Source organism: Castor canadensis, chromosome 7 (genome assembly GCF_047511655.1).
Source record: "Castor canadensis chromosome 7, mCasCan1.hap1v2, whole genome shotgun sequence".
Taxonomy (NCBI): Eukaryota; Metazoa; Chordata; class Mammalia; order Rodentia; family Castoridae; genus Castor; species Castor canadensis.
In genome coordinates this window covers 58,903,352-58,928,693 of record NC_133392.1, presented here as the reverse complement: position 1 = coordinate 58,928,693, position 25,342 = coordinate 58,903,352, and the positions used below count along the sequence as shown (strand labels likewise).

At 36.9% G+C, this 25,342-nt stretch overlaps 2 protein-coding genes across 12 annotated transcripts in view; one reads left to right on the top strand and one right to left on the bottom strand.

The window, feature by feature from the left end:
* Positions 1-23,647, top strand: part of Herc4 (HECT and RLD domain containing E3 ubiquitin protein ligase 4) — a 123,470-nt gene extending 99,823 nt beyond the window's left edge. For 7 of the 8 annotated variants that reach the window (XM_074078988.1, XM_074078989.1, XM_074078985.1 and 4 more), the window contains 6 exons: positions 1,343-1,509; positions 2,353-2,419; positions 5,412-5,494; positions 9,982-10,165; positions 11,760-11,862; positions 13,325-23,647. In XM_074078988.1, coding sequence (XP_073935089.1) covers positions 1,343-1,509; positions 2,353-2,419; positions 5,412-5,494; positions 9,982-10,165; positions 11,760-11,862; positions 13,325-13,533 — 813 coding nt within the window. In that variant the 3' untranslated portion in view covers positions 13,534-23,647. The remainder of the gene's footprint in view (positions 1-1,342; positions 1,510-2,352; positions 2,420-5,411; positions 5,495-9,981; positions 10,166-11,759; positions 11,863-13,324) is intronic. The other variant, XR_012449726.1, reaches the window with a different exon arrangement.
* Positions 17,338-25,342, bottom strand: part of Sirt1 (sirtuin 1) — a 24,964-nt gene continuing 16,959 nt past the window's right edge. For 2 of the 4 annotated variants that reach the window (XM_074078990.1, XM_074078992.1), the window contains exons 6-9: positions 24,951-25,030; positions 23,455-23,644; positions 20,965-21,519; positions 17,338-17,666 (exon numbers count right to left, since the gene is read on the bottom strand). In XM_074078990.1, the coding sequence (XP_073935091.1) occupies positions 17,338-17,666; positions 20,965-21,519; positions 23,455-23,644; positions 24,951-25,030 (1,154 nt within the window). The remainder of the gene's footprint in view (positions 17,667-20,964; positions 21,520-23,454; positions 23,645-24,950; positions 25,031-25,342) is intronic. The other 2 variants (XM_074078991.1, XM_074078993.1) reach the window with 1 other exon arrangement.

Genomic DNA, 25,342 nt, shown 5'->3' with positions numbered 1-25,342 from the left:
AGACTTACACATTCACTGCATAACTACCAGCAGTATTACGATTACTGAAAGCATTTTAAACATTGTTCTGCAGTTCATTTCATTCTTAGGGTATACACATATACTCAAATAATAGTGTTTTTCTTTTGTTTGCCAAACACTATTCCATCAAACGAATACATGTTGGGGAGATTGATTGTTTAAATGTAATTTAGTTTTATAAGAATATAAAATATTTACATAGTTCCAAAATCAAAAAGACAAACTGAAGCTGGGCACCAGTGGCTCATGCCTAGAATCATAACTATTCAGGAGGCAGAAATCAGGAGGATCGCAGTTTGCAGTCAGCCCAGACAAATAGCTCAAGAGACTCTATCTCAAAATGTCCAACACAAAAAGGCTGGCAGAGTTGTTCAAAAGTGGTGGAGCACCTGCCTAGCAAGCATAAAGCCTTGAATTCAAACCCACAAAAAAGAAGCCATACCTCATTTTCCCCCTCCTCCTATATGTGGCTTCTTTAAAATCAATTTATGGCTTATCCATTTTTGTCTTTTTTTGAGACAGGGTCTTGTTATGTAGCTCAGGCTGGCCTTGAATTCTATAATCCTTCTGTCTTAGCCTCCACCTGGGTATTAGGATTATAGGTGCACAATCACGGCTGGCTTGAATATATATTAAATGTTTTTTATTTTTGTTCAGTTTTCAGTACTAGGGTTTGAACTGAGGGCTTCAAGCTTGGTAGACAGACATTCTACCACTTGAGCCATACCTCCACCTGTATATTGGTTTTAAATCTGAAAAAAAAAAATAGTATAGTCATTGTTTTACCTTTATTTAATTTATTTTTTTGTGCCACTCTAGGGATCAAGCCCAAGGCCTTGCCCATGCAAGGCAAGCGTGCTAACCACTGGGTTACATCCCCAGCCCAAATTTAATGTTTAATGGAATGGAAATACTTAAATAGTAGTCCCAGAAAATGCCAGTTGTAAAGTCATGTGTGTATGTAGCTGTTATGATCTCACCTAGATACTAGTTTTTTAGTTCTTAGAAAATACGTTGAATGGAAATGTACAAAAATATTAACAGTGATGTTATGCCAGGGAGATAATAATGAGGATGAACTTTTTCTTGTTCATTACTTTTTTTCTGTATCTTAAAATTTTTCTAATACAAGGCTATGCATTTTGTTTTGGGGGGTTTTGGTGGTTCTGGGATTTGAACTTAGGGTCTCATGCTTCCTAAGCAAACATTCTACCAGTTGAGCCATGTCCTCAACCCAAGGATATGTTTTTGTAATCAAAAGAAAAAATTATGTTTTGACTCAGAAGACAAATCTTTAATTTTTTCTTCCTTGCATTTTTAGACATTTGAAGACAGTGATTTGTTCCATTTGATTGGTGTTATTTGTGGATTAGCAATTTATAATTTTACTATTGTGGACCTCCATTTTCCTTTGGCTTTATATAAGAAACTACTGAAAAAGAAGCCATCCCTTGATGATTTGAAAGAACTAATGCCTGATGTTGGGAGGTTAGTTGTAAAAAGTGCCACGGGTTGGGTTAGGGAGGTGAGAAATAGAGAATGTACACAAAACTTTCTTTCTAGGAATAGTTTTGTTTTGTTGCTTCTGTCCAGTTTCTGAATAAACAAACAAAAGCCATTTTAATAAAGGAAACTGTATTATGTTACTAAGAACAAAATTTTCTACTTTCATCTTGAAAGCTCAATTTTGAGTGGTTTATTGATAAATACTTTACAAATACTAGGAAATAAATTTTAGGAAAGTAATGTTTTCTGAGAGTGATTAAATAATTTATTTGGGCTTTGCTTTCATTTCTACTTTGAAGCTAAAAATTTATTCCATAAAATGGAATGAAAATTCCATATAAATAAAAACATGATATATTTTTATTTATGTATAAATAAATACATGATATATTTTTATTTATGTATAAATAAATATTTTTAAATTTATTTATAAATAAAACCAGTATATTGATACATGGCTTTTTTATTCAGAGGAAGAGAGAAAAAACCTTATACTGGTTCTTTTTTTTTTTTTTTTTCCTTCGCTTGTAATAGTTGTATGGGGGGTATATTGTGACATTTACATATTTGCTTACGTATATGAATTAGATTCACCTCTTCCATTGTTCTCCCTAGTCCCCGCTCACCCCCTAGACTGGTAATTTTTCTTCAGAGTTGTTTATAAGTTTGCCATTGTACATCCACTATTCTGAAACAAATATAAATACACAAATTAGTGGAAGAATGTTAGCAAGAGGGAATGAGAAATATGTATTTATTCATAAACAAAAATAGTTAAAATACCAGTAATGTTTTACCTTAAAGAAACTTATATATGTTTTACAGAAGCATGCAGCAATTACTAGATTATCCAGAAGATGATATAGAAGAAACATTTTGTCTAAATTTTACGGTAAGGTGAACAGAGCCTGACTATCATCCCTTTTATGTGATATGTGCCTTTTGGTTTTTCTTTACTTTGATAGGTGGAATTGTTAACACTTCAACAATTAATGTTTAACAGTTTAAATTAATTTTTAATAGTTTAAATGTTAAAGCTAACATTTATTGAGCATTTACTGTATGCTGGCTACAGTACATTCATTATTTCATTTTATTCTCAGCAATCCCATAAGGTTGATATTATCCCTGTTTTACAGATAGGAAAACTGTAAACAACAATTACATATCAGAATCTGTATTCACACTCAGCTCTGTGACTTCAGTGCTTATGTACTTTAATATTATGCTAAGGATACTTACAAATGCAAGAGATCTTTATCCAGGTCTTCATTTTCAAGCCTTAATTACAGAAATGCTTAGAGAAGCAAAGATTACTGTTACATGAGAACATTAGTAATGAGCTTACCACTGAAAGAGTATAGCTCTTTGCTTCTCACTAATGTCCATCCTGTTCATCCTTGCCTATCTTGTCTTACTCACTATTGAATGAATTAGAATAATATAAATGCAAGTACACTGCAGTATTATTGAAAGTGAAATTTCAAATCTGTAAAGAATGCAGAATTGTATTAAATCAGTGAAAGGGATGTTGAGTAGTTAAAACAACTCATTATAAAATAATGCTATAATCTGGGGCACCGCTGTCTCACGCCTGCAATCCTGGCTGCCAGAGGGGCAGAGATTGGGAGGATGGAGGTTCAAGGCCAGCCAAGTAGATAGTTCTCAAGGCCCCATCCCCAAGATAACCAGAGCAAATGGACCAGAAGGGTGGCTCGAGCAGTAAAGCACCTGCTTTGCAAGTGTAAGGCCTTAAGTGCAAATCCCAGTCTACAAAAAAAAAAAAATTAAAATAATAAAATAATTCTGTAATAATGACAGTAACAAATTTTTACCAGACTAACTGATCTCTTCATACGCAAAGCTATTGACACATAAGAATCTGGCAGAAATAGAGTGATTGGCAATTAAAGAGAATATCAACAAGGATGATATTAAGACATGAATGAAGGGAGCATTTGAATAGTAGAAATCAGACTCTTGGGAAAATGGAAGGTCTTCAGTCTTCTTTCTCTTTAAAAATTTTTTTATTTGTATATTTTCCCCCCTAACCCATCTGCTTAATGGTTTTGTTGTCAAAGCTAACAGACAATATGATTTCCTGCTGTTAACACAGTTTGCTGACAAAAAGGTTTATCAATTCTTTGGCCATTTTAAGATTTGGCATGTTGTGCATTTATAAGAAAATTTGATATATGTATGAGCTGAAGTAAACAAATTTATTTTCATAATTTTCTTTCAAAAAAAAATCTTCCTTGTAATTTTTCCCTTCCTACTTTCAGAGAAATACTGGTGGATTCACTTATATCCATTAAGTTTCTTCGAATCTTTATTGATTATCTCAGTTGACTAAAATATTATGTTCCAATCAGTTTGAACTATTAATTTGTTGCCAGGCGCTAGTGGCTGACACCTATAATCCTAGTTACATGAGCAACTGAGAGTGGGAAGATTGAGGTTCGAGGCCAGCCTGGGTCAGATAGTTCTCGAGACCCCATCTCCAAAATAACCAGAACAAAATGTACTGGAGGTGTGGCTCAAGTGGTAGAGCACCTGCTTTGCAAGTGCAAAACTGAGGTCAAACCCTGTCCCACCAAAAAAAAAATTCTAATTTATTAATTACCAAGTTTATGAACTCCCTCAAATAGGCGTTTTCTTCAAGAACAGTGGTAATTTAAACATTTCTTCCTGCTGTCATTTGTTTCTCAGTATATTCCACGGCTTTTATTGCTTGCAGAATAACAACTTGAGGTAGGACAGCAGAGGCATTTATAATTTGGCTTTCTTTCAAGTTTCATTGTATCCCTCCATTTATACCAAATTATATTGTGCCACACAGTATTCTTTCATAAACTTTACCTGCCTCTTTTTTTAAAGGCATTTGCCATACATTTTCAGAGCTTGATATATTTACTCAGTTGGTCTGAAGTCCAGCTCCCCTCCCAGTCTTTTAGAATCCTTCCAATCCTAGGTACTTTACAAATGGGATTTCTTTCTCAAGGTCTTTCATATTTTCTCTAGTTAGAATTACGTCTTCTTTCCTGTGTTGTCTGGTGAAATTTTGTTAGTGTCACTATTTTAGCATTGTTTTATTATAATGAGTTGTTTCACTATCCATATTTCCCTCTACAAGATAGTAAACTGAAGAGCAGGGATGTCTTGCTCCCATCCTAGTAATTTATAGATACCAGACTTTCATAAAAGAGGATAATATTCCAAAAACAAGGAATAAAGAAAGGAAAAAAATGTAGAGTTGGGAATGGGGGCTTTTGTTTGTTTGATTTTAGGTTTTTTGAGACAAGATCTCACTGTGTAGTCCAGGGTGGCTTCAAACTTGCAATCCTCCTTGCCTCTTCCTCCCAAGTGCTGGGATTATAGGTATGCACCACCATCCCTGACTCTAGGGAAGGATATTAATGTGTAACCCAAAAAAAAAAAAAAAAAACCAACTCACTAGTAACTGAGCTTACTGGCAGATTAGAGGAATACCAACCAGAAAGTAGTGATTGTCATGTGGGAGAAATGCACTGCTGTTCTAAGCTAAATGCATTGTGATAACTAGAGTCATTCACTTACCTAAGAAAAACATCCTTTCTAATATTTAACTCTATTCTAACGTTCTTGTACAAGAAAATCTGTTTCCTGTGCTTAGCTAAGTAAACACTTGGTAATTTATACTTAGTTATGGTAGGATATCAAACTACTAGAGAGGGCAAAAATTCCTAGTTGTGGCTTTAAGCAGAATTGATAAATAAGCTTTTGGTAGCAGAATTTTGTCTCAAATTTATTAGCTTTTATATTTAACAAGGGAAAGGAAGAGTAGTAGATTGTCAAAATAAGTTTTGAGTCTGACATTGACTTCTTTTAAAAATTTAAATTAATAGATCACAGTTGAAAACTTTGGTGCAACTGAAGTGAAAGAACTGGTTCTAAATGGTGCAGAAACAGCTGTTAACAAACAAAATAGGTAAGTGAATAATAGCAGCATTAATGGGACTGATAAGATTTAGCAGATTTCTTCTGTATTTTGTTGGAAACATGTCACAACTATAAGTTTTAACTCCTATAAAAATTAGTCTTTGAATGTATAGTAAGGAGAAGTAATCTGCCTTTGTTCCTAAAACCCTTTTAAGACATCAGTAAAGGAGTGGAAATATCATAAACAAAAGAACAAAGAGAGGTGAAGAGAGGTGAGAGGAGACAATAGCAAACACGGTTTTGGAAGCAAGAAAATGCAAGTAACTAGCAAATCAGAGAAGACTGAAGCATGAAATGGACTGGACTGGAGGTTCATATTGCAGAACAAAGGTATAGGCATTGGGCTGGAGGCATGACTCAAGTAATAGAGCACCTGCTTATCGAGTGCATAGTCCTGAGTTCAAACCCTACTAATCTCCCTCCACCCCAACCCCACCCCCAGAAGAAAAGGCTCAGGCATTGAGGCTAAAATATACCTTTAAAAGGATTTGAAGAAATGGCTGGAAACAGAAAGGTTGGCTTTTGTAAGAAGCAAATAGAAGCCTTTTCCTTGCACATCTAGTAACCTGGCAATAGCCCCTCTCCAACGTGGGCAGGAAATTGGAAGTGTCCCTTCTGGAGAGATTCAACTAAAGGGACTGTGGATTTGAGAGGCTAGGCACAGCCATGGGCAAGGAGCTGAACTAAAATCAAAAAGATAAGCCTAGAGCTGCTTCTCCCTTAATACTGTATTTTGGAGGATCCTTTTCTGGGCAAACTGCCTACCCTAAATATGAGTGAGTAGTCACAGATTAGTAGACATTTAAAGAAGATCAAATAGTTTTTTAAAGACTAGCAAGGACATGGGAACACTACAGAACAAAGAATAAAATGTCAAAAGAAAATGAAATCTGTATACTCAGAAGTGCTGAGTAGCATCTAACCTAAGAATTGGGGAAAAAATTCATTGAAAGAAGTGGAATGAAATTTGTCAAAGAAAATAGTACAAAAAACTTCTCAGAACTTGGGCTGGCAGAGTGGCTTACGTGTTAGAGTGCTTGCTTTGCAAGCATGAAGTCCTGAGTTCAAACTCCAGTCCTACCAAAAAAATGAAACAGCTTAAACAGAAGTGAACAACATGCCTTTTAAAGATGAGCATGGAAAGTTAAAAAAAAAAGACACATACCAAGGCCACATAGAAAATCCCCAAAGACACGGGACTCTACGATCTGTCACTGGAGGCCAACACGCAAAGAACTTAGAATCATCACCTCTCAGCTTTTCAGCTAAAATCAAGTGCAGAACTAGGAATCAGAACATCAGACTTGTAAGGAATGACACTGGAAGCTAGATGATCAAAATTCTGGGAAAAAAATTAAGACTTCTATAAACTGTCAAGTATATAGTTAGACATTTTCATACACAATCTCAGAATTTACTTCCTGTGCCTCTTTCTCAGCAAGTTATTAGGGAATGTGTTATACTAACACAAGGGTTGCTTATAAGAGCAAGAGAACTCCTGAAGGAGCAGTAGCTGTATAGAAAGATTGAGAAAAGCTAACAATCTGAGTTAGACCAAGAGGATAGAGGACTTGAGAAGAAAGATGCAGCTAATGCTTTCTAACATATTTCAGTTAATATATAAGAAATTGACATTTCTGTTGGAGAAGTTAGGAATGAAGTAGCAGAGAATACTTTGCAACTTAATTGTTAGTATTTATAATCATAAAAATACAGTGAACATTGGGTCAGAAATTCTTATATGAGGGTATGGGGAGGAGGGAAAGTGAGAGTGGAACAGTCAAAAGATAAATTCTCCCTTTCCCAGCAAGTATAAAGTTCGTTAGATAATATTTAAAATTGAAAATAAAGGGTTAACAATAGAAATGTATTGTTAGATGCTTGAGGGTAAATATCAGGAGAAGTAAGAAAAAGTTAACAAGTCACTGGCTTCAAGGAGCAGGAATTTGTGGTCAAGAAGCACAGGACAGAGCTGCTTCCTTCCCTTCTATTTGGTTATAATTCTTTGCACAAAACTAGGTCAGTGGCTGCTGTCTAGGATAGGATGTCATCCAAACAATTGTAATCCTGATTCTGATATTTGGAGGCTGTGTGACTTTAATTAGTTGATGTCTCCATACTTTTTAGTCTTCTTTTCTGTAAAATGAATGAGAAATTATACCTGCTTCATGGGGTTATTTTGAGGATGAGGTGAAGAAATAAATAATTTTAAGATACTTGGAATAGGACCTAGCACATGTACGTGCTCAGTAAATGTTGGCTATTAGGATTATTACTGTTGAACTATGAATATATCTTTGGTCAAAATAAAGCTGTTGTTAAAATGGTGTGAAAGAATTTTAGGTCCTTCTAGCTGGTTTTTTTTGCGGGGAGGGAACTCTGGGGGGTTTGAACTCAGGGACTCGTGCTTACCAGACAGGTGCTCTACTGTTTGAATCACTCTGTCAGCACTTTTTTTTTTTTTTTTTTTTTTTTTTTTTTTTTTTTTGGATGAGTTTTTTTGAGATAGGGTCTAACTATTTGTCCAGGCTGGCTTCAAACCATGATCCTCCTGATCTTTGCCTCCCAAGTAGCTAGGATTACAAGCATGAGATACTGGTGCCTGGCCTAGCTGTTGTTTTAAAAACAAAACAAAACAAAAAAAACAACTTGTTTTTTGACTATGGTAGATTTTTTTCTTTTTTTTTTGGCAGTACTCAGATTTGAGGCCCTATGCTTGCTAGGCAGGCACTCTACCCCTTGATGTTTTTCTGCTTTTAAAGGTTCTATAGTTGCACTGATTCTTAGTTCCTAAAAATATTTCACATGGGCTGTATGCATAGCTCAAGTGGTAGAACACCTGCCTAGCAAGCATAGGCCCTGAGTTCAAACTCTAGTACCTTGGATAAAAAAACCAAAGTTCATATAGATTATTTAGCTGAAAATAAAGAATTTTGACAAAAATATGTGGGCATGTAAAATGATCTAGAATTTTGTACTTAAGGGATTTAACTACTATAGATGAATTTAACTTTCTAATTGAATGAATTATAAATTTATACATGACATAATTCACCATTTCCTCATCTGAACCTAATAGCATATACCATTGGTTTTTTTCCTTAGGCCTACCAATTTTGTATTTTACAGTGGCCTCCTTTAAACATTTTTCTCTTCCTAATAAATTCAATTCGGAATTTCTTGATAACTTGCTAAGAATATTGTCTGAAGATGATTGAACTTATAGAATTATCCTTTTTTATTTGGAAGACAAAGATATAAAATATTAATCCTTGCATATCTATTCTTACTATTTGTTTAACTGGATTGTTTCATAAAAATGCTTGTAGCCGGGCACCGCTGAAATTGGGAAGATCACACTTTGAGGCCAGCCCAGGCAAACAAATTATGAGACTTCATCTCCAAAAGAACCAATACAAAATGAACTGGAGGTGTAGCTCAAGCAGTAGAGTGCTTGTTTTACAAGCATGAATCCCTGAGTTTAAACTTCAGTTCCTTTATTGTATAAAGGAGTTTCCTGTTTTCTTTATCCTTTCCTTTTGTATCTGAAGAATGTATACTGCACATACATATAAAAAGAAACATACTTGTAATCTTTAGTGATTAGCCTAAAAGAATGCTTACTAACCATTTGTTGGCTTTGTTTTGTTTTTGGTGGGACTGGGATTTGAACTCAGGGCCTCATGCTTACAAAGCAGGTGCTCTTCTACAAGCCACACCTCCAGTCCATTTTGCTCTGGTTATTTTGGAGGTGGGTCTCACTGTTTCCCTGGACTGACCTCCAACTGTGATCCTCCCAGTCTCAGCCTCCGAAGTAGCTAGGATTATAGGCATGAGCTACTGGTGCCCAGCTTGTTTGTAGTATTGGAGTTTGAACTCAGGGACTCATGCTTGCTAGGCACTCTCTACCACTTGAGTCACTCCACCAGCCCTTTTTAAAATAAATTTTGTTCAGCTTCCTTGGAACCCACAAGTCTGAATCCCAGTGCTCTCATTTTTTCAGCACCCAGTGTTTATAGCAGATCACTCTTTAGTGATGCATCTGAGGTAATACATCAATTTTCAGTGGTTAGTATTTTAAGAGTATTTTGGTAGATAGCCAAAATCTGTTATAATTTATAAGCAGCTTATTTTTAAGTTTATAAATTATAATTTATAAATTTATAAACTGCTTATAATTTATAAGTTTATAAATGTAAACTTTTGCCCATAGAAGTTTACATTTTTTTTTCCATTAGGAGTGGCTTAAGAGTAATTGTGAATACCTCATGGATATAGCTGATTTGTGAGGGTGCTGGGGGTTGAACCTATGGTCTGATAATGACTTTGTCCCCTTTGAGCCCTACTCATATTTTTCTGAGTCTGGTAGAAAAGTAGCAGAAACTACAGGAGCCACTCAGAAGTTTAATTATACTATGTTATGTATTCTCTGTAATTGATTTTTGTAATCTGTGCATGTGTCCTTTTTATTTCTAGGCAGGAATTTGTTGATGCTTATGTGGATTACATATTCAATAAATCAGTGGCTTCCTTATTTGATGCTTTCCATGCGGGCTTTCATAAGGTCTGTGGAGGAAAAGTCCTTCTGCTCTTCCAGCCTAATGAACTACAAGCAATGGTTATTGGAAATACAAATTACGACTGGAAAGAACTGGAAAAGGTAGGCTAAAACAAACCTTTGACATTGTTTAAGTGGAAAGACAAAAGAACATGACATTGATAGAAATCTCTTTTTAGTGGTGCTTTCCTTTTTTTTATTTTTTAACTTACCACAATACTAATGAGTTTTCCATTTTTATACAATTTATTACTGCCTTTTTATAGGAAAACTTTTTACTTCACAATGAATGGACTTGAACTGTATATGCATTAAGGATAGCATTTTTGTATTCGGTTGCATTGATGGTATGGTTGATAGAGGAGAATGTCATCTGTGGTGCAGGCTGAATAGAAACCCCAGCCAAAACTGAATGTGTTTTCTTCGTTCTCTGAATTAACCCTCATTAATCAGAGCTTGTTCAATCTAAAAAAGCCTTTTGGTAGATGGTAAATTCCACAGGGTAAGTAAGGATTTTGTTCACTGCAGTTTCCCCAGGCCCAAAACATTGACTAAAACTCACTGTATGTTTGTTGAAGAAATCAGTGAATGAACTAGGTGACATTGGATCTGAGTCTTAAGGGGTAAGTAGAAATTAGCCTGATGAATAAAGAGAGAATGATGTGTCTGTAAATGATAGCTGTTAAGTGGTGCAGTATGTGCAAAGATCCTAGTGCTAGAAGGATCTTTGGATTCTGAGAACTGAAAGTTAAAGCCAATCATGGTTGGGTCTGAAAGAACCTGTCAAAATACAAATTATTCACTTCTTCTTATCTCCTCTCTTAAATTTTATTTTTACTAGTATTTTTTTGAACAGAATTGTAAGTTCTGTTGCTGCAGATTATCCTAACCTTACTGGCTTAAAGGTAACATTATCTCACACAATTTCTATGGGTCAGAAATTCAGGAGTGGCTTAGCTGTGTACTCTTGGCTCAGGAGTCTCTGAGAATGTTACAGGCAAGATGTTGGTTACTGATGTAGTCATCCTAAAGACTTGATGGAGGAGGAGATTTGCTTCACACCCAGGGCATTTGCCACCATAAGGATCTCTCTCCATAGGCTATTTGAGTGTCCTCATGAAATAGCACTGCACTCCCTGAGTGAATGAGGTACTGAAGCCAAGAGGTGTTTTGTTTTTATGACCCACCCCAGAAGTCATATATTGCTCATATCCACAATATTCTGATGATTGGTTGGGCCCATTCATTTTGGAAGGTGACTGACTGCACAGGACTTGAATACCAGGAGGGTCTTCAGGGGTTATCTCAGAAACTACCACAGGACATTCTTCATGTTGCTCTTAGTAGCATTTTTGTAAAGGAGAGGTAGAATGTAAAAATAATTCAACTTCTGTTCATGATGTTGAACTTTTAATAATTCTTTAGCATTATTTTAGCAATTTATCTTTATTCATATATCTACTTATGAAGATAGTACTGTCCCTTTCATGTTTTTGAAGTGATGAGGAGATATTTCTGGTGACTCATACAATCTCTTCTTCCCTTTCTCCTGGAGCTTACAGCTTCAGATTGCACTATGCCCAGGAGATAGTGGATAAAATCATCCGCAGTGTCCAGGTTTCAGACTCGGACCATGGAAGCTTACAGATAAAGACTAATGCCTGTTAAGATTAATACAAGGTTATTTTGTTTTTAGAATACAGAATACAAAGGGGAATATTGGGCAGACCATCCTACAATAAAAATTTTTTGGGAAGTATTTCATGAATTACCACTGGAAAAGAAAAAACAATTTCTCTGTAAGTATTTTTAACTAGTTCCATATTTTATCATAGCACTCTAATTAAGCTTATAGAATATTGATTGGTTCACTTTAGTAAACAGGGTTGTTTTTACAGTATACCAAGGTCCTGATTTTTTTTTTTGGTAGGACTGGGGTTTGATCTCAGGGCTTTGCACTTGCAAAACAGGCGCTCAACCACTTGAGCCACACCTCCAGTACCTTTTGCTCTGTTTTTTTTTTTGGAGATGGGGGTCTCCAGAACTATTTGCCCAGGTTGGCCTTGAACCACAATCCTCCTGATGTCAGCCTCCCAAGTAGCTAGGATTACAGGTGTGAGCCACCAGCACCTGCTTTAAAGTTGCCTTAAATTTTCAACTAAATTTTTCAGTGCTAATCTGTGTTCTTAATTGCCTCCAAAATAGCATTTGTTCATAGAAAAGAAACATTTTAAAAACTAAGCTAGGATTGTAGAATGCCTTTTAGAAATTCTAAAAAGATTTTTGGAGTATAGCTCTTTTCTGTGGCCTTTTTTTTTTTTTTTTTTTAACTCTGTTTCAGCACCAAAACTTTGGGAATTTCTGCAGAAAACACAACTTTTCTTTTCCAGGCCTTAATGCCCTCATTTACAACCTTAATTCTACCCTGGACATGGTGATGCACACCTGCAATCCCAACACCAGGGATGTTGAGGCAAAGAAGATCACAAATTTGATCAGAAGTTTGAGGCCAGCCTGGACTATGTAGTGAAACCCCATCTCAAAAAAAAAAAGAAAAGAAAAGAAAAATCTGAATTCTGATTGAAACCTGATTTACTTAAAAAAGTGGTCACATATTCCTTTTGATATTCAATATTTTTGGCAATCTTTTGAGAATCTTAGTTAAATCCTCTATTATAAAGATGACATTTTACTCTGTGAACATTATTAAAGTTGTAGCTGCCCATCATAAATTTTTGATCAAATAGAAAAAGGAATCAATAAAAAAACAACAAAAATCTGGCTGGCAGAGTGGCTCAATTAGTAGAGTGCCTGCCTACAAAGTATGAGGCCCTGAGTTCAAACCCCAGTACTGCCAAAAAAAAAAACCCCAAAACTGCATTTTGTATTTGGCTGATCAACCAGTTCTCTAAATGGCTCTTTGCAAAAGAGCTTGCACAATGTTTTTGTCAGTGCCAACAGTCACTGATCAAACATTGAGCCCCACCTGTACGGTAATATTGAGATCACTCTTTCTTTTGGTGCAATGTGGGTTTGAACTTGGCCTCGAATTTGCTAGGCAGGTGCTCTACCACTTGAGCCACTCTGCCAGCCCATAGAAATCACACTTTTAAAGAAAATGTAGTGTGTAGGTGGGTAATTGGTATGTCTTACGAATCTTGTTTTCCATTCCCACCATAGAGCAGCTGTTCATGTACAGCCTCCTGTAGTGGCTACTGAGTATTAGCTGCTGTTTCATCTAAATGAATCTTCTCTTGGCAGTGTTTTTGACAGGTAGTGATCGCATTCCTATTCTTGGCATGAAGAGTCTGAAATTAGTCATCCAGTCAACAGGAGGTGGTGAGGAGTATCTTCCAGTTTCCCATACCTGTTTTAATCTTCTAGATCTTCCAAAATATACAGAAAAAGAAACTCTGCGCTCTAAACTGATCCAAGCTATTGACCACAATGAAGGCTTCAGTCTAATATAACTTTGGAGATGTAACTTCAGTTTAGTGCAAAAGCATTAAACTACTGTGTTTTTCTTGTGGTGATGAATTTAGCAAAGTGACAGACATACTATTATTACAGTTAACTTGCAAAATGTTTGATGCTATGAAAGTCAAAAATACTAAAGGAATATGAACAAATTGTTAATGCTAAACTTACTGTACAGAACCATGGATTTCCTCCCCATCTTCCTCATAAGCATACAAGTATTGTGAATACATTAAAGTTTTACTAACATGAATTTTAAGAGTTTGCATATTTCAGAAATGATCTACGTGAGTGCATGGAAGTGTGGCTTAACTTTTCTTCAATCACTGGGTGAAAAACCTTTAGCTTTGGCCTGCAACATTCACTTGATTATTTTTCCATTTTGTAAATAATGTTAAGTTTTATAATAAAATAGCTATGTTCAGATAACAGTACAGTTTCTATGGTTGTAATTGAACTAAGATAAACATTAAGTTAATTATGATTTAAATCTTAAGTCTGAGATTCTATGAAAAGGGAGGAAGCAGCATGGTGGAAACAATCCTTTTGTTAGAATAAATGTCTGTGCAAACCTAAATTACAGATAAGAATTATACTAAATAACTTGTAGTTCTTTCGTTCGTGAATCCTGAGATGCTGACAGAAAGGGATCAGGAAGCTATTGATACTTAGTAATGGAAGAACTTTGTCTCTACATGTGCCAGAAATAGAAACATTGGCTCCTATGAGAAGTGATCACTGACTTACAGCTTTCCAAACTATTGATGCTGCAGGTTAGTACATAGCTGGGATCTTCAGTGCTTACGAACTACTTCCTTGAATTTTAAGAAACAGATCTTGCCAGTTTTATGGTGCTGATGCTTAGTTATCTCATGTTATATTGTGAAAGTGAGTTGATGCAATCCGTGTGACTTTGCTAAAATGCAAATATTTATTTTTTAAATTTATAAAAATGGCCGTGAAAACTGTTTAAATAATAAAGATTTATTGGTTTAATATTTAAATTTTCAGTGGTTCTCATATAAGATTCAAGAACTTCAAAAAATGGCTGCATTCAGGGCAAGTTTCTCTTTGGATTGTATATATACCTATTCCCTATCACTTTTTTTTTTTTGAGAGGTAACCCAGGCTGGCCTACAACTTAACACACTCTTGCCTCCATTGTCCGAAGTGGGGGGGAAAAAAAAGCCTACCTCATTTTGCAGCAAAACCTGATCTGAATTGCTGAGGCTATGATTTCACTAAACGGGACTATGGCCTCTCTGGGCTATTACATATATGCTAATTCTCTAAAACTCCGAATTCCAAAATGCCAAGTAAGCCCAAGGGCTTGGATAAAGGATTATGGACCTGTACTTTTCAGTGATTTAGCTTTAAAAAGCACTGGTAAGCAATGGGTATCCTTTACAGATAAGGCCACTAAAACAGTATTTTCATTGAAGCATTTCTGTGATTTTTTGGGGGGGGGTGGGGGTTGGTGCTGGGGTTTGAACTTAGTACTTGCTTTGGTTGGTACTCTTACCACATAAGCCAAGCTTCTCGTCCTTTTTACTCTGGTTATTTTGAACACAGGATCTCAATTTTTGCCCAGGCTGACCTGAACTGTGATCCATCACACTTCTCATAGTAGCTGGATACGCACTACCACACCCAGCTATTGGGGTCTCTCAAATTCCCAGGATCTCAATTTTTGCCCAGGCTGACCTGACCACACCCAGCTATTGGGGTCTCTCAAATTCCTAGGCTGGCCTGGCCTGGAACCATGATCCTCCCAATCTCAGCCTCCCAAGTAGCTAAGACTACATGCTTCAGCCACTGCCACCTTAGCTTAACCTGATGTTTTATAGTTCTTATTCCATGCCCTGCCCTTCCCCCCTCCATTTACCTGCTAAGGCCCCAGGCATTTAGTATACCTGAAATACTAATTCTGAGACATTAATTTTCATGGTGCATCATTTTACAACCAGTATTTTTAAGTACTGGGCCGTTTAAGCCAGTGTTCTAAACTGAAGAAATGTAGACTATGAAGAAGGCATCTCAGCCTAAAAGTTAACGGGAAAAAAAGTCAAATGACAATTTTAATAGACTTTAAAACCGTGTACAAGTATAAAACACTGGTTTTGTATTTCAAAAGTTGGAGGAAGATATCCAGTCATTAAACAGTCTACAAAACATATGCCAGTAGATTACATAAAAGACTATGTACAATATAAAAAGAGCTGAAAACAGTCTTCACTGTAAAAATAATTTAAAACAAATTTTTCAATTTAAAATATCATCTATAGCACAAACACATCATGCAAATGGAAAACTAAATACTGCATTCTTTAGTGTAGCCAAATTCAGATTGATAAGACATCTCTTAGGTAGGGAAATGGCCATTCAATACAGTTTTCTTCTGGCAGTAATGGTCCTTGCTGGGAATTTCATACATAAAGAACAGCTGTATTTCAAACCCTTTTGATTGTAATAAATACTAAACCAACAAAAGAATACTTCATCATTTGGGAGTAATGTTCAGAAAAGGTTTGTAAAATAAATGCTTACTGTGCAGTTGTATGAAGTATGGACTTTTTTTGAAAGGCTAGAAGCTTCTGCAGTTGAGAAAATTGATCTCATTTTAAGGCAGACTAAGCTTTTAAATAAAGATCAATTATAAGAAACTAGTTCCATTAACTATTCTATTACAAGTTACATCAATATTCATCTCCATAATACTAGGCTAGCAGTTTGGTATTTATTACACCAAATCCTCCCAACAGGAGACATGTACTTTCTGGCTGAGTTACAATTAAAATCTTATTACTTTGGAACTGTAATCAAGGGCCTGTTGCTCTCCTCATTAATGGAAAAACAGCAGTCCAAAATATTACACTCTCCCCAGTAGAAGTACCATTATTACAGATTCAGAAAGGCTTTGCATATTCACATCTTGGCAGTTTAATACTTCAGGAAAAGGATCAATGCAAGCTCTACCACAGTGATAGGTATTTAAACAACAATGGCAAATATTCAAAACTAAGGGGATGCAGGCAGGCACTATAATTTCTAAAGCAGCCGAAACATTGCCAAAGTATTTATTTATCAGGTTAGTTTTATAAGCCAATACAGAACACATGTCCGTCGGAAGTACAAAAGCCATCTTCATTTGAAATACAATACTCCTGAAAACTCTTAGCACCAAGTCTTACTTTTAAAAAGTAAAGACAACTGAGTGCTCTTCCTTATTGTTGATATCCTTCTCACATTGCATGTCATTTGTAATTTTTAAAAAGTTAGCTGCCATAAATTTTGGAAAATGCCAGTGTTTAAAAATAGGTAATTGTGCTAAATGATCAAAAGTTCAGCAGAACTGATTTTGAGGACTTCAAACCATTCAATGTTACAAAGAAAATTGTGAAAATACCATTCTTTGGTCTAGATAAGCTGTTCCCTTTAATCTAACATTCCAATGGCTTTTTGAAAACTTTGAAATGTTGAAACTCATTAGACAAAAACAAAAAATATGTACATACGAATGTATCATACAAATGAACCTTTAAAAGAAAGTGAAGTTTGAACCAACAGCTGATTAAAGATACTTAGTACCTTCCAAAAAAAAGTTAGTGTTGAGTGTACAAGTACAGAAATAATGGAAGTTAAAAAATCACCATGGAAAAACAATCTATTTTACCCAGTCTATAAATATTACACCTTTGTTTTCCTTGCTCTGTTGAGTTCACAAGTAAACATTCATTCTGACATGCTAAAGTTCCTAATGCTGGTGGGACAGTTCTTGTACCTGGACAATCATTACATTATGACTTGTCTGATGGATAGTTCATGTCTGTTGCTTCCTGTTTCCTGGGTATAGCTTCATTAACTGGCTCTTGATCACCTCCTTCAGCCCCAAATCCAGCTTCTCCAGCTCTGTCTGGGACATCAGCATCATCTTCTAGGCCATTGTAGAATTCTTCAATCTCACTTTCATCTTCCAAGGGCTCCTCAAAACTTGGACTCTGGCATGTGCCACTATCACTGTTACTGCCACATGAACTAGAAGATATGATGTCATCTTCAGAGTCTGAATATACCTCAGCGCCATGGAAAATGTAACGATTTGGTGGTAAAAATAGAAACTGATTACCTGAAATATACCAATGAAAGAATAGTTACTTTCAGGTTTCTGAGACTTAACAAGTATCATTACTGGGGCTGGAGGAGTGGCTCAATCAATAGAGTACCTGCTTAGGAAGCATGAGATCCTGAGTTCAATTCCAGTACTGCCAAAATATGTATCTCATCGGAGGCTATTACTATTAGTGGTTTTTTTTTTTAAACAACAAAACTGTTTTAGTGTCCTGAGTTCAAATCATAGCTATACCACTTACTAGGTTTTTGTACATAAAGTTATCTCTATCTCAGTTCCCCCATCTATAAAATGAAGCAATTTTACCAACTTTTATGAATTAAGTGTGAGGGGGGGAAGTATAGAATCATTATTCAATAGTTATTTAACAATTCCTTTTTAGAGCACTGATGAAGTATTGGCCCAGCCTACATTAGACACCCAATTCATAATGAGTTAAATACCACTTTTAGGGTACCCACTGCTTTTTTTCTTTTGAAACAAGGTCTGGCTCTGCAGCCCAGGTGGTCTTGAACTGGAGATCTTACTGTTCAGCATGCTGAGTGCTAAAATTACAGACACATGCTAGTATACTCATTTAAGTACTTTCATTTAACTTGTTTTGTCCATGTCTCCAACCTATTCAAAATGCAGTCTGTGGATACTAATGGCATCAGATCAGAGAGCTTAGTTCTACCACTGAGCTATACCTCAGCCCCACAATCTGCATTTTTGAAAAAGTCCTACACACATTAGTTAAGAGAAGCACTAGCCTAGCACTGGTCTTTAACCTCAAGTCCTCCCAAATTCATACTCGGTGATGATAAGGAGAATCTCCTGATTTCCTCCCCTGGTGCCATGGAACAAGCCCAGGTCAGGAATGACAACTCTTCTAAGATGATCAAGCATATCACTTCAAACCACAAATACATTTGTCAAATTTGTTGGTTTTTTTCCATCAAAGGGTAGGATCTATGAAAGTGTAAAATTAGTGAAGTTTTCTACCCTTGAATTCACAAGAACAAGCAGCTACTAAGTCTGTTTTCTCACCTAATTAATGTATTTGTTGCACTAGACTCAATCATAAAAACCTCGTCGCTACATCAGCACACAGCACTGAGACGCTTACTAGCATATCTAAGTTCTCTTTGAAGTGGCTCTCAAGTTTTTTAAGATAGAGTTTTTCATAATACAGTTCTCACAGTGAAACCTATTTGAATTGTGTGACAATTTTGACCTGAATCCACAAAATTGATTTCACAATTACTACAAATTACTCTGAAAGCCACTGTTTCCCTGTTAAAAGAAAATGTATTCAGCTTTCTAAGGTATCAGTACTAATTTGCACAGTTGCGGCAAGCAGTTAAGTATTACAGTGCTAAAAGAAAACCCCACCTGGTACACAAAACTGGGCAATTTCCTTCCATTCATACCCAGTCTTTCAAGGGCCTCAGCACATGGTTGCACTTTTAGTTGTATTCTGCTCCGTCTCCCCAACCCTCCACCAACACACACATACCAAGAATTGAACAGTCCATTACCTTTCTATGTTTTTGCCCTCTATCAAGACATTCAATATTTACTTACTGTATTAACCATTTCTTCCTTTTTACCGTTGAACTCAGAGAATGAGAACTAGGTGATTAACTGGATAACTAAAATGTGAGTGAAGTCTACTGGTCATCACATACCTAATTCCAAAGCCTGTATGTACCTAAAGGTAAAAATCTCTACGCTTAGTAAAATCAATTCTAATATAAACAGACTGCTCCAGATTTACTCTTTGTTTCCGGGGACAGAGTTGTATACATGACGAATCTGTCAGACATTCAAGGAAAATTCCCAGTGCAGAAGTCATCTAGTGTATATGTAGACTGTATGGTAGAGGCTTAGGCTTCAGTTACCTAAGTCAGTAGCAATTTCACTTCTGTCTTTGCCACACTGCAAACATAAGAAAACTTTTTTGTCCCCTGAAAGTCTTCTATAACCTAATCTCTAAGTAGAACCTAAACTTTTCAGTGTTTTATTCAAACCAAAGTACTTTGTTCTGCTTCAACATCTGTACTAAAATGTTAATGAAACATTTATCGCCCACTTTTGTAACTGTAGACAAACATGAGTAGATCCAGAACTTAATATAGTGCCTTGTAGGACAAAGGCCCAAAGATTTATTCAGCTGAACTTACTTTACAGCAAATGAATGCAACACTTACACACATTTATTTAAGATTTGTCAGTTTCCACCAAGTATGGTAAATAGTATGAGACAATGTTCTAAGCTGTGCAAAACTGTTAAACCTAAGTTAAAGAGAGATTTTTTTACACTGATTAGGATTTTACCCATATATACTACTTTGACTTAAACACCACTTTCCAAACTGCAGGTGAAACTTAGGCTATTTCACCTAAGTTAATTAATACTAATTGACACTTTGCATGTGTTGAAGCAGGGAAGCAGGGCAGGTGGTATTCCTGATACTCAAGAGAAGAATCAGAGATGTTTTCAAGACTTGGAACAACACAGCATAGTTAAGAGGACTAAGGATAGACCTGGAAATTAGTTTGGCTCTTCCACTGCCTAGCTGTTACCTTGCATAGGGTACTTAATCTATCTGGGCCTTAGTTTTCCCAACTGGGAGCAGAGAAATGACAGTTTCTATGAGAGATAGCTCAAAGCAGCTGACAGTATGCACCCAAAATCTCAGTCATCATTCCTACCAGCTTATAACTCCTCAGACAACAGCAGAACACAATACAATACCCATTCTCAACTCAGTGTTCACCTTCCCGTCCCCTAGAGAAAGGCAACATACACAGCACTGTTAAAACACGTGGGCTTGTGGAGTGGCTCAAGTGGTAAAGCACCTGCCTGGCAAGGCTTGAGGCTCTCAGTTCAAATCCCAGTACTGTAAAATAAGTAAGTATGGATTTCATTGAACTACATAAAACCTACACTATCAGGACTGAAAGTACAGATCAGTGGTGACAGTGCCTGTGTAGTATGCATGAGGGCCTGGGTTTGACTAATTTCTTGCAAATCTTTTGTTACAATAATTCTTTCAAAAGGTTCAACAGCATTTTTTTTTTTTTTCAGTACTGGGCATTTGAACTCAAGGCCTCACACTTGCTAGGCAGGTGTCCTTACCACTTAAGCCACTCCACCAGCCCTTTTCTGTGATAGGTATATTTTGAGATAGGCTCTCATGAACTACTGGCCCGGATAACTTCAAACCGTGATCCTCCTGATCTCTGCCTCCTGCGTAGCTAGGATTACAGGCATACATCACTGGCACCCAGCTTCAACAGCATCTCTTACCATCAAGCCGCTTACTAATCTGCTCCTTTGGAAGTCTATTGGGCCAGCATTTTTTCACTGTTTCAGTAACTGAAATTCTTTCATTTTTCACTCCAGTACTGGAACCAACATCCTTCAAATCTGGGTTTTCCATGGCAATTCTCTCGTTTTTAGGAGAAGTCTGTACTTCCTGTGCTTTTCCTTCCATACAACCTTTTGAATCAGACACATCTAAATCATCAACATTACTCTCAGTTGCTTGGTCTAAAAGTGCGAGAGTCACTGAAGAATCTGGTGGTGAAGTTCTTTCTGGTGAACTTGAATCTTCCGAAATATGAAGAGGTGTTGGTGGCAACTCTGATAAATGAATCAAGTCTTTTTGTGTTCGTGGAGGTTTCTCAGTAATTTCTGAAAGCTTTACAGGGTTACAACAAAGTTTGGCATATTCACCACCTAACCTATGACACAATTCATTAATTATGACGTCACAGTCTCCAAGGAGCTCTACATCAAAATGCAGATGAGGCAGTGGTTCCCTGTTAATTAATATCTGAGGCACTTCATGGGGTATGGAACCTAAAAAGAGGGTAAAAAGAGGAGAGTTAGAAAAAGGGAGAGGAGGTTAAAGCCTCCACTTACACTCAACCGAGTCTTTATACGTCACAGCTATCTAGTAAGCAGGTGTGCAGTTACGCAGCTCAGGTTCTGTTCCTGTCACCTGCAGAGAATGGGGATAGTGACATGTTCCCACAAGGTTGAGATGAGGACTAAATGAGTTAGTTAGTATGTCAGATGCACAGAAGAGTCCTTGGCACATAGTGTTTAGTTCCTATTGCACTGCATAGCTCCTAATGTAAAGAGGCACACAGGGACTCTGGTAGAGTGCTCACCTAGCAAGTGGAAGTAAGGCCCTAGGTTCGATTCCTGGCACTCCCTGCCCCTCCTCCCAAAAAGAAGTCACACAAGTCTCTGATATTATAAACTGGTTTTACATTCTCAAAAACTTATGTTTGCCTATCACACACTATTATACTACCTAACAGAAAGCTTTTAAAAGAAAAGCTAAGCCAGAGAAAACATTTGCTTTAAAAAAAAAAAAAAAAAAAAAAGCCAGGTATGGTGTTACAGGTTTCTAGTCACAACTCTTTGGGAGACTTGGGTAGGACTATCACTTGAGCCCATGAGTTTAATACCAGCCTGGGCAAAATACCAAGACCCTCATGTTTAAAAAAAAAAAAAAAAAAAAAAAAGAGAGAGAGAGAAAGAAATGGGCTGTAGCTCAGTGGTGACAGTGGTGAGTACTTGCTTAGCATGCATAATCCCCACACACCACAAGAAAGAAGCAAGCTCAAAAATAAAGGGGTTTGTACCCTGTAGTGCACACCTATAATCCCAGCCACTCTAGAGGCAGACACAGGAGGACTGGAGCTGAGGTCACCCTGGGCGAAATTAGTTAGACCCTATTTCAAAGTGGCTCAAGTGGTAGTACACTTGCCCAGAATGCATGAGATCCTGAAATCAATTCCCCACCACAATAATAAGTAATAATTAATTAAATAAACAAAACAGGCTTGGATACTAAAACATTTTTCACTTAATTACAAATTATCCTCTAAACTAACAGGATTCCACAGCTATTTAGGGAAGACTGAATTCTAAAAGATGCACAGTTATAGAGCGTGCCTGTTCTTCCAGCTATTTGCTCTAGGTGCCTGTTTGATGATGCAAGGGTGTGATACTACTGTCTCCTCCAGCCCTTCTCTCACTTTAATTTATGAAAGGATAAACCTGATGCAGCTGAAACCTCCCTCCCATTTTCTCATCGGTGGCTTCCAATATAGTTAGGGAAGCTACATTCATATAGCAGGGTTATAACCCAGAATACTGAGTTTTACAAGAAGGTACTCGTCATTTTGAGCTTCCACAATCTACCTTACACAAGTACATTTCACTTCTAATAGGCTATACATTTAATCTTACTAGATCTTAAATCAAGTATGAAAAATCACTACAGTATTAAGATTAAAAACACATGGAATAAGGCGTTCCATAAGTTTATGTAAATTAACTGAAGCTAACCTCTGCCACATACAAAATGCATTCCACTATTTTAATATTAGTAGGACTGGGGGCGTGGTTCAAGCGGTAGAACGTCTGCCTAGCAAGAACAAAGTCTTGAGTTCAAACTCCAGTATCACCAAAAAAAAAAAAAAAGTTAAAACGTGTTTGATTTCAAACCCAGTACCGATAATAAAATTTTTTTTCAGAAATATTAACTTGAACACTTCATATAAATTAAAATTTTAACATTTCTGTCCTGACAGACCTCATCTCATCCCTACCAAAATGTCATTTTCACCAGACTTCATGAACAAGAATACCACCTAAAACATAAAGCTAGCTCTTCACTACTCTTTAAACAGAAACAGTAAGATCACTAGGATCTGTTCCACAGTTCCACAACCCATGGCCCGATGTCTGAGATGATCCCCCAAAACCACGCCAACTTACTTGGAATCAGTGCTACTGGTCTCACTTTCAGGGAAGACCCGATAACAATGAGGAGATCAACTTCATCTTTGTCATACTTCATGGCTCTATGAAACTGTTCCGGTAAATTTTCACCAAAAAAGACAATCTCTGGTTTCATGATAGCAAGTGGTTCATCAACTGGACACCTAGGACATCGAGGAACTACCTGCTTGTTTCAGATTTTCATTGAGACGGGGATGTAAAGGGAAGGCCCAAGTTAGAAGTAGTCAACATTTCCACACTGCCTAAGAATACATTTCAGAATTACCACAGGAAACAGAAAAGTTGTGGGTAAACAGCACACAACCTAAATGTCAATGGCATGCAAGTTTTTAAACATTAAAGGAAACATAAAATTGGATACACCAACAAAGTATCTGTGTAGAAGTGCATCTGATGAATTCAAGAGTCTCTCAAGCCAAGCCCCATGCCAGTGACTTACACCTGCAATCTCAGCTGCTTCGGAAACTGAGATTGGGAGGATCATGACTCAAGGCTAGCCCAGGACAAAAAAGTTCACAAGAACTCATCTCAACCAACAGCAGGGTGCAGTGGTGTGCAGCTATCATCCCAGTGGAAGGCTGAGATCAGAAGGATCATGATCTAGTCTAGCCTGGGTAAAAATAAGCCCAGGTAAATAGTTCATGAGAAATATACCAGAGCAAAAAGGGCTGGAGGAGTGGCTCAAGTGGTAGAGTCTGGCAAGAGCAAGCCCTGAGCTCCAACCCAGTATTGCCAAAATAATGAGGGAAGAGGGTGAAGGAAGGAAAGATAAAAACAAAACTAGCAAAATCTCACTTGGGTCTGGCTTTTTCTTTTAGGCTAAGACACTAAGAAGCTCATTTCACAAGAGGCATTATGGGGAAAGGCTGTTTTGTTTTCCTGAGACAGAGTCCCCCTGTGTAGCAGAGGCTGTCTCCAACTTCTGGGAGGGATGGGGGAACGGTTGTTTAAACGCAGGGCCTCTACTATGTGGCCAGGCACTCTACCACATAGGCCATGCCCCTCGCTCTTTCTGCTTTTTTTTTTTTTTAATATAGTCTTGTGTTTTTGCCTAGTGATGACCTTGAGAAGGCAATCATCCTACCTATGCCTCACTTGTAGCTGGAATCCTAAGCGTACACCACTTGGCTTGTTTGCTGAGATGGGGTCTTGCAAGGCCCCTAATCTTACCTAATGACAGCTGGGATTACAAGCAAGCATCACTGTGCTCAGTCTGGCCTCTTGATCCTTCTGCCTCAATCTCCTGAGTGCTGGGATTACAAGCATGTCCTACCAAGCTGGGCTTGAAGAAATATTTTCTACTTAAGTTATCAAAGGTTCTACTTCACAGGAATTCCCAATAATAATACTTTCTTCTTGGATCTTTCTGTATCAGATAAATACTTTTGGGGAGAGAGAAAACAGATTTGGAGGCAAAAAGAAGAAACAGATCAGAGATGTAGAGAATTCCTAAAATATGTGAGATAAATTACCTGATTAAAAATATCTCCTCGTACAGCTTCACAGTCAACTTTGTATTTACAAATCAGGCAAGATGCTGCTGCAAACGAACCTAAAAACAACCAAAACATATATACTTTACTAAGGAATATTTGTTTTTTTGAACCTCAAAGGTTATAGCTTGACACCAGAAAAGGAGAATTGATAAATTTCTATAAATGTATCCTTCATCCTCTAAAGCCACTCTTCTCAATAAAATAATTCTGCAAGGGCTAAAAATCTGCAGGGTTGGAAAGTTCCAATTGTATTATCTTAGCTCAACCATTGCCTTATACTTTATAACATAAGAAAATGGGCAGTTATTACTTACTGTTTTAGAATGAAAATGTCATTTTCTGAATCTTATATCTGAACTACCTAATTC